This window comes from Solanum tuberosum, unplaced genomic scaffold, assembly GCF_000226075.1.
Source record: "Solanum tuberosum cultivar DM 1-3 516 R44 unplaced genomic scaffold, SolTub_3.0 scf00374, whole genome shotgun sequence".
NCBI classification, from domain to species: domain Eukaryota; kingdom Viridiplantae; phylum Streptophyta; class Magnoliopsida; order Solanales; family Solanaceae; genus Solanum; species Solanum tuberosum.
Window position 1 is genome coordinate 273,391 of NW_006239301.1, and position 9,944 is coordinate 283,334.

At 30.5% G+C, this 9,944-nt stretch overlaps 1 protein-coding gene and 1 long non-coding RNA gene across 2 annotated transcripts in view; both read left to right on the forward strand.

The window, feature by feature from the left end:
* Positions 1-5,409: 5,409 nt before the first annotated feature.
* On the forward strand, positions 5,410-7,931 carry LOC102596166 (cucumisin-like). The gene is given in 8 exon segments (XM_015302757.1): positions 5,410-5,497; positions 5,954-6,045; positions 6,213-6,325; positions 6,327-6,463; positions 6,550-7,063; positions 7,154-7,254; positions 7,325-7,534; positions 7,913-7,931. Coding segments are annotated over 8 exon segments (1,263 nt in total). The 5' UTR covers positions 5,410-5,420.
* Positions 7,932-8,500: 569 nt separating this feature from the next.
* Positions 8,501-9,944, forward strand: part of LOC107057788 (uncharacterized) — a 7,276-nt gene continuing 5,832 nt past the window's right edge. The window contains exon 1 of the long non-coding RNA XR_001471564.1: positions 8,501-8,671. This is a non-coding gene — a long non-coding RNA (uncharacterized lncRNA). The remainder of the gene's footprint in view (positions 8,672-9,944) is intronic.

Sequence of the window (9,944 nt, forward strand, 5' to 3'; positions counted from 1 at the left end):
AGCATGGGGTCACTCGTGATCCTAGGTCCGCGTCGTGGGGGATAGCTTCAAGGCGTGACACTTATACACTTTGAAGTCGGATCAATATTCAATTGACCACAAATTAAATTAACTAAATCAGAATACGAAGCATGTTCTTCGACACTACTCCATCAACACTATATTCGATATAACAATTTTTTTCGTTTCACTTTTCGGAATTTCTGATCAATATAATTATACTTGCCATTGAGTTGACCTATTTAAAATCGAATAAATAAGATTCATACATAAATTCAATAAGTTCCACAAATATAATAAATCAATTTAACTAATCAAAACTCCGTGAATATCTTTATGACACCTGAATAACATCAATAGAGACAACTGAAGAATTGAGTATGATGTATGCCTTGACTAGGTAATTATTAGTTGTTAATTTAATAATGAGAAATTGAGAGGTTTAGGGATGTAATTAAAGGGCCCTTTTGTTATAATAACAGAAAACACGTTATATAGTGCATTATAATTATAACAAATCATCTTATAAAAAGAACAACAATTTATACAGTAATACAACGAGATATAGCCATAAATTGAAGTTAATATATATATAACCTTAAAAGCATGAACTCCTAACTTGAATGTTAAATTACTAAAATATCCCTAACTTAGGTTGTGTCTTTTTCGATGAGTTGTGACTTTTCCGATGAGTTGTGACTTTTTTCAAAGGGTTGTGATTTTTCGATGAGTTGTGACTTTTCCAAAGAGTTGTGACATTTTCAATAAGCTGTGACTTTTCCAAAGGGCTTGACTTCTCGGAAAGGTCATGACTTTTCAGATAAGACACAAAAAACACTTGTTCATACTACCTTTGTTGACTATAAATAGAGAGGTTTCCTCTCATTTTTTAACCACAATTTTTTTTTAATATTCTACTCTTCTTCTTCTTGTATTTTAAAATTTTGTGTGTGATTTATTGTCGTTGAGTGTGTTCGAAGTTTAGCGGGATATGAGGTACCACTATTCTGATGAAGTAAATCGTTCTATCCTAAGAGGGTATATTCCATAACCTCGAGTACTTGAGGAAAATAATTTTGATGTTAAAATAATTATTTTTTGCTTAATATATACATTAGTATGTAATGTTTCAATATATGAATTTAACATGATGTAGTCTAAGTTCATTTGTTTTTCTTAACAATTTCTCTTGTGATGTAGATGTATGTTTCTGAATATCTTTTTCCAAAATTTTGAAAATTGTCATGATTTGTTTTTTTGATGCTCAAGACAAAAGAATGACTTTATTTACCAGTGTTGCTTATGTGATTTACATTGTCAGGAAGTTTGCTTCAAAATAGTTATTACTATATAAACATTGACCTTTTGTTTTACTTATTTACTATTTCTTAATATTTTAGTATTTTAGAAGAAGAAAAGTTCAAATGACTTGTAATAACGCAAGTTGAAGTTTGTATTAGTTAGATTTTTATTATTTATTTAATATCTAATTTTTATGTGATAAATATTTTCATTAATGCAAATATATATTTATATTTGGGTAAATATTTGTATTTAAATTAAAGTATTATATATGTCATAAATGTATTATCAAGTTAACAAGATCTTCTAACTTCAAAATATATTATTTTAAAATGTTCCGAGTTATTCTTTAACAAAAAAAACTCAAAATATGTGAAAATATATGAATCATTTAAAATTTATCATTTACAAAATAAATTTTATATTCAATAATATGGAATAAACATTAACATTTTGTCCCTACACTAAATTAAAAGCTAATAATTATAAAATAAAATAGTAACATTAATTAAAAGTCCTATTTATTTATGTACGTATGAAATTTATTAGAAATTCAGCTATTGCACATTAATCCTTTATTTATAACATTATAAATTATCTTAGTTATTACTAATTATTGCAAACGTTATTCACACTCTTTTACATTATTAGGTATAATATTATGAATTTAATAGTTATTACATTAATTATTTCTACCTTTCATCTTTCATCTTTCCTTATACTAACTTTTGACCAATAATTTTTCATATTATTACATCGCTCCTATATATGTGATAATACAATGTTGTTATTTTTTTCCTTTGATGAATCATACTTGGTTGAATAAATTGAAAATCATTTACAAGTATATGAATTATATCTTTGTTAGGTGTAAGATGAACATGTGATTATATATATGATTTCACAGATAGAATATATTCTTTAATTTTAATTTTGAGTTTTTTTCCGGTAAAAGTAAAAAGGAAACCTTTCTCAGTTAATTATGGACAATCAGATAACTATCTTTGATTTATGTACACAGTCAATCGAGAAGTCAAATATGAGAGTCAACAATAAGAATGTCATCTATTATGTTATAACTTATAAATAAAAATTAATAACAAAAAATAGTTCTTAAAGATAAAATGTAGTTGTTCTCTTCACTAAAAAGTTTAATGTGGAATACACGTGCAAAACACATCTGATTAGTTGATAAGAAAAAATACACAACAAATATCGTCTATACGATAATATTAGTGAGATATGACTAATTACATGATTGAACCTCATCAAACTGAAATAAATATATACATTATTGCATTTAACTAATAAAAATTTTCATTGACGATCTTCATAAGTTTGCGTGAATAAGAGATATATATGACCATCCACATTGAACATTAACAAAAGAATATGCAAAATGATTTTGTGCTAATCTTATTATTCAAATCTTCGCTTAAATAAGCAATAATATTTACTATAACATATATTATCTGAATTGGTAATCACGTGCAACACACATGTCAAAAAACTAGTATATATATAGCTATTGAACTTTAATAACCTTAAGATTATAGTCATTTTTGTAAGTTGCTCTTTTTAAAAAAAATTAATCTAACACAAATTGCTTCTTTTCAAAAACATTTTTCTAAAAAACTATTTTAAAAAGTGCTTTTAAAAATAAACTATTTTTCACATCAATGCCAAACAGACTTTAAGAGAATTGATCCTTACCACGGACTAGATTGATGTTATTTCCCAGAATAAGATTGGGCTTAGCCCATTCAATGTAGCCGTTGCTTTCACATTTGATAGTGTTGCGTCTTCTATTTTTCACGATATCTTCTTTTCTTCTAGGACTGTAACAAAATTAATGAGTGATATTTGCCTCATTAATTCATATGACTTAATTTCCCTTGCAACAAGATTCTTGGTACTTGATTCTGCATTTTCCTTCTTTGAATATTGTCTCCATTTAATTCTTGGTATTTGTTTTTTGGATAAGACACAAGTAGCCCCTAGACTATGACCGAAATTCTAGAGACATATCTTAACTAAATAAGGTCTATTACCCTAACTTTATTTTTTGATAATTTTATACACTTTTTGGCTTAGCACACTCTGTGACTCCACGTAATTGAGGCACTGGGATATGTTTGGATGCCACGTAAGTTAAAAAGATGTACAAAATTACAAAAAAATAAATATTCGGAGATAATAGAATCTTAATTTAGTTAAAGTGTATCTCTGAAATTTTGGTCATAGTGTTGGGATAGTTATGCCCTTATCCCTTGTTCCTTCAATAGAAGATCTTGGTACTTGGGTCATTCTTGGTAAACATACTTGCTTTCCTTATAGGAGTCTTTACAAAATCCTTGATGCTTGTTCCTTAAATCTTGGTACTTGTTTCCTTAAAGCCTTGATTTAAGGCTTTTAATTTCGTCAACTGATATCTTCGTGCGAGGGTTTCTTATTTTCTTGCAAAAGTAAATTGTCAATCATTATAATCTAAACGCTAACACTAATGTACGCCTCCATTCTTCTTACTAGGTTTTTGAAAATTTAATCTTTATAGATTCAACCTTTAAGGTTTTCTTACGCGATGCATTGGGACACTAAGTGATGTATCCGAAATATATCGAGACGTTGAGTGATGTATTTGAATTACATTGGGATGTTGAGTGATGTATCCGAAATCGAGACGCGATGTATTGGGATGTATCCGGATTCCATCAAATTTAAGGAATTTTTGTAATTTAGAAAAAAAGTAGGAATATAATGTAATTAACTTTTAACATTATGAAATTTGTGTAAACTTCCCTTCAGTATTATTATCCAATTATATGCAATTAAATATTCCTTCATTTTGTTTCAGCAATGTTAGTTCAAAATAAATGAATTATTTAAAGTTTAATAGACTTTTTTTCTTTTCATATTTACCCGTTATTTAATGAGATTTTACATTTACAAGAAGAAGTTTGAAAATAATTAAAAGGATAATAGGGAAAAATAACCTTTAATTTCTATGGATTAGATAGAATACCAAATTAAACTGGATTTGTCTTAATTCCTTCTTTTCTATTAGGAGAGGCCAAAGTGACATTGTAGAAGCCGGCTTTTAGTGTCATCATGTCTATGGACGAGCATTACTATATTACCTTTGAGAAACCAATGGAAGATGACTAGTATAAATATCCATTCACAGTTTTTACTATGCATGAAAATATTACTACTAATTAAATACCTCAAATTTAATGGCCTCTTTGTCATGGGTTATCCTATATGTCCTATCATATTCTCTACTCATTTGCTTTGCATATCAAAATGACCTAAAGGCATGTCTTTTCTCTTCATTCTTTTCTCTTTTGCATTATCAACTTTAAACCATCAAACATTCTTAATTTTCTAGCTTGTTGAGTACTCCCTCTGTTCCTAATTACTTGTCCACTTTTGAATTGACACACTTATTAAGAAAACAATGATTGATATAGTGAATTCATAATTTTACCCCTATTAATTATGAAGTGGATGAATTAAAAACTTAAGATTTATCAAAAAATTCTACCTTTTTAAAAATAATTAATTAAGGGTATAATAGGTAAAAAATTTTATCCTTTCTTGATTTGTCAAAATGGACAAGTAATTAGGAATAACTAAAAAAAGAAAAGTGAACAAGTAATTAAGGACAAGATGGAGTACCATTTTTGTATGGATGATTACATGTTTATTACTCCCTCCATTAACTTTTACTTGTCCAGTAATTTGGTTTTTGCACGTCTTTTAAGAAATAATGATTGACATAAGTATTTTATCACTATATCCATATTAATTGATGTTTAATGCTTATTAGATTTTGAAGGGTGATTTAAAAAATAAATAATTAATGTTAAGGGTAAAACATGAGGGGAAAAAAACTTATTTTTTCTTGATATGCTAAAAAGTGACAATGAAAATATAAATTTTGCATAATGAACACGTAAAAATGAGTTTTTAATTGATGTGAATTCTTTTTACACTACATAATACCCAACAAACTCATCCTCAAATACGATAGAAGAAAGTTTCCAACATCACTATACTGTAATTACATGCATTTGTGTTTATGTTTCATGTTTAATGTATAGGAGTACATTGTGTACATGGGCGACAGTCCAAAGGGTGATCTTTCCACAACATCGTCAACGCACACTAGCATTCTGCAAGAGGCTCTTGGGAGGTCAGTGCTGCTACCTTTTCCAAATTTTTTTATGAATGGTGTTACGTATATGAACTCCCTTTATCTCAATTAATTATGTGACGTAGTTTGATTTATCACAAAGTTTAAAAAATAAAAGACAGATATTTGAAATTTGTGGTCATAGATGTTTATGTGATTAAAATTCATCTAATTAAAGGTAAAACAAGCATTTTAAAGTTAAACAGTTACTAATATAGAAATATGTCACTTCGTTTGGAACTGACTAAAAAGGAGAGTGAGTCATATATATACATATATAGAGATTGAGAGTAATAGTTAAAATGTAGCTGAAGATTAGTGCCCGGTGATTAATTTCTTCACTTCACTTTGATATATATCTTCCCAAATTCATTCTATATAATATACTATATAGTTTTGTAGGTAATTGAACTCCACTGATCAAACTTTGGTTTTACATGCATTAATCAGCAATAGACGAGCTTCAGAATCATTGATGTACAGCTATAAGAGAAGCTTCAATGGCTTTGTTGCCAAACTAACCGAGGAAGAGAAGAACAGAATTGCAAGTAAGTCAATACGTTATACGTATATATAGAATAAGTGAACCTTTAATTAATTATACAGAACTGTATAGTAATGAATTGCTTTCTTTATAGAATCATTTGCTCCCCCTCCCTTTCATAGATTAACCACTTGATTCATTCTAATGTCTAAGTGGATTTTTGTAATTCAGACATGGATGCAGTTGTATCAGTGTTCCCAAATGGTAGAAAGGAGCTCCATACAACGAGGTCATGGGATTTCGTCGGTTTACCTCAACAAGTTACAAGAAGAACAAGTGTAGAGAGCGAGCGACCTTATAATAGGAATGCTAGATACTGGAATTTGGCCAGAGTCACAAAGTTTCAATGATGAACATTTTTCTGGTCCTCCAACCAAATGGAAAGGAACTTGTCAATCCTCACTTAACTTCACTTGCAATAAGTAGGTACTACTAACATGTCATTGTTTCAAAACTAGTGTTTTACAACAACATAGGTAAGTTCATTGATGCTGGACATTATTTTCAGAAAAATCATTGGAGCAAAATACTATCGAATTAATGGAGAATTTCCTCCGGGAGATATCCAATCTCCAAGGGACACACAAGGACATGGATCACATACAACATCCATAGCAGCAGGGCGCTCTGTTAGCAACGCAAGCTTGTATGGTCTTGGGTCAGGAATAGCTCGAGGAGAGGTACCTTCTGCAAGGATAGCTGTGTACAAAATATGCTGGTCTGATAGTTGCTACGATGCTGATATTCTATCAGCATTCGATGATGCAATTGCTGATGGAGTTGATATCATCTCACTCTCAGTAGGAGGGTCTTCACCTTATCAATACTTTGAAGATTCAATAGCCATTGGAGCTTTCCATTCAATGAAGAATGGGATCCTCACGTCGAATTCTGCAGGCAATTCTGGTCCTGATCCTCAAACCGTGACCAATTTGTCGCCTTGGTCACTCTCAGTTGCTGCTAGTACCATCGATAGGAGATTTGTCACTGATGTGCAATTAGGAAATGGTGAAGTATATGAGGTGAGAAATCTTACATCTACCAACCTATAATTGGTAATATATTTATATTCCCATCCGTCTCAATTTGTACATGTACGCCTTGTGTTGCAGGGGGTATCCATCAACACTTTTGACCTCGAGGACCAGTATCCACTAGTTTATGGTGGAGATGTTCCGAATACTGAGGCAGGGTATAATGGATCTGAATCAAGGTATCAAATTGAAGTAGTACCAAGTTTGAATAATTGTATATAATATCTAAAAACATTATACATATGAAAGGTACTGTGAAGAAAATTCATTGGACAAAAGTAAGGTTAGAGGCAAAATTGTCCTCTGCGATTGGACTTACAATGGAACAATTATAGCTGGAGCTGTTGGAGCTATAATGCAAGATGATTTCAATGATGCTGCCTTTTCTTTCCCCATATCATCTACATACTTGAGCACAAACGATGGCACCGAAGTTTACAATTACCTATATAAAATACGGTATATATATATATATATACCAAAATATTTTTTAATCTTGTGATCTTAAACATATCATGTGAAAGTTAACTTTAAAAATTGATCCATAAAAAAGAAACATTCTTTAATGTTTCGAAACAAATTAAAACATTCTTTATTTATTTTTTTGTTAAAAAAAGCTTAAGATAATTTTATTATTACTAAAAAAGTAGGCCCTTCGATTTTGAGGGCCTAAGGCATATGCCTCATTTTTAAAGGCATTGAGCCACCCCTGGCATCTAGTTAGGAGCCCTATTGTTGCTTATGCTTTCTACATAAAAACATAGGATCATAATTCATAGGATATTAGCTTCTTCTTGTTTCCGTAATTACTTCTTTGGATCATTCTTTTCTGTGTAGGTATATAATACATGTATGAGTGAACTAATGCGACTCATAAACATTAATTGCTTTTCCATTCATACTAGAATTTCTGAATCTTTGTGCACAAATACAACAACTATGAAAGGAGCTTCAATGGGTTAGTCGGTCCCACCAAGCGAGCCATCAACAATTCAGGCTAGGTGAGAGAAAGGGGTTCATTCGCCAAAAAATTACACATTATATTAAATCTGATTTTTAGTTATATATATCATAAAATTGTCACGACTCCAAAACGGACGTGATGACACTTGTCCAATCACTACAACAAAAAGGCTTATTAAAAACCAAAATATTGTGACAAGTTATAAATATGGTCCCTAAAATATACCTATAAGGATAATATTATTTACTAGTCCCTAATTGACTATATTATTTTCTAAAAACAAAATAACTCGTCCCTAAGTCAAAAATTTCAACGGGAAATTACAAGGGAAGAGCGGGAACAACAAGTGAAATACTAAAAGGCACAAAAATAATTTCTCTCTCTATAGTAATAACCTATAACCCCCAAATCCATTGATAAAGGTTCAGATATTTCTATCTCTCTCTAGCAATCTACCAAAATCACTAAAGTCTCTTTCATTTTTTTTTCTCTTGCTCTATCAAACACGCATAGAAGTCTACAAAATCTTGAAGCTTGAATGCATTATTGACAGCAAAATCTCCTAAATCATTAAGCTTGAAGGCATTATTGGGAGCAAAACGATTCATCCACCACTTGTATCTACATCTAAGGTAATTTTATTCCTCCTAATTCATTTCCCCCTTCTTCTTTTTCTGTAAAATCTTTCATTTTTCTTTCTTGATAATTGAATACTCATTGTTATTGTGTTAGGACGAAAAATGCTAGTTTTGTAGGCAAGGCTGGGGTTTAGGTTCAAAGAGGAGATATTTGAGAGTTTATTTAACGATTCTCTGTTATGGTTTCATAATTTTTGCTGCCACGAAATTTTGGTAAGGCTAGCGCATAGCAAATTTTTTTCTATCAGGTGATTAATTAGTTGAATATTTTTTCCATTAGTGTCTTTAATTTCAGTTCCCAGTTTATATGCTTTGATTTTGAATGATTCTTTTATTGTATTACCATTGTATTCAATTTTAAAGTATAATCTGACAGTAAAAAGATTAGACGAGAAAGAAACAAAATTGTTAGTGAGCTTTATTAAAGCATCTGATTTTTTTTTTATGTGTCTATGAGTAGCTTGAGGATTGGACGAGAAAGAAACAAAATTGTTAATGAGCTTTGTTAAAGCATCTGAAATATTCAGTAGCATTCTAGTTTAATTCTACTTTCTCTTTTTCAATTTTTTGTAATTTCTTGAACAACATTGACTCGAAACTAGCTGACAATCTTTGCTTTCAGCCAATATTGTGAATATCAAGTTATTTTGTGATCTATACAGTTTTCATGAGTTGAATAGTTGAGTCCAGAATCCTTGAGCAAAATGCACTTTAAGAGAGTTGTTAAGAAGTAGTAGTATTATCAATTACTATGAGTGAAATTGATTTCTCTCAACACTCTATTGATTGAAGTTCGTAAAATTTAGTTTGAGTGACTTCTATTCCTACTTACTTTTGATCAATTTAGTGTATTTTTTATTGGATTAAAGTTAAGTTATCCCAAGAACTTCAAAAGTATGTGTGTCATATAATATGCTTCATAGTAGTAACCTTTTTTTTGGTGTTTCAAATGTTGTTTGAATTGTTCTTTTCTACTAAAACTATGGCTGCATAATGGTTTCTAAAGTTACTACTTGTGGTGCATGTCACGCCTGGAGCCTACACCCTGGGCGGGACCGGCACTCGGAGACCATTGCTGGCCCCAAGCGAACCCTTGGCCTGGCTTTCTTAACTCAGCGGAAACTTAACTCAACAGAATAACTCAATGCCATGCAAAGACATAAAATAACTTAACTGATGAAATCAAGCCAAAAAGGCAACTCGAGTCTCAAAATAGAATATTTACATAAATACATAGATGAGAGACTCAATACTAACTGACTGACTG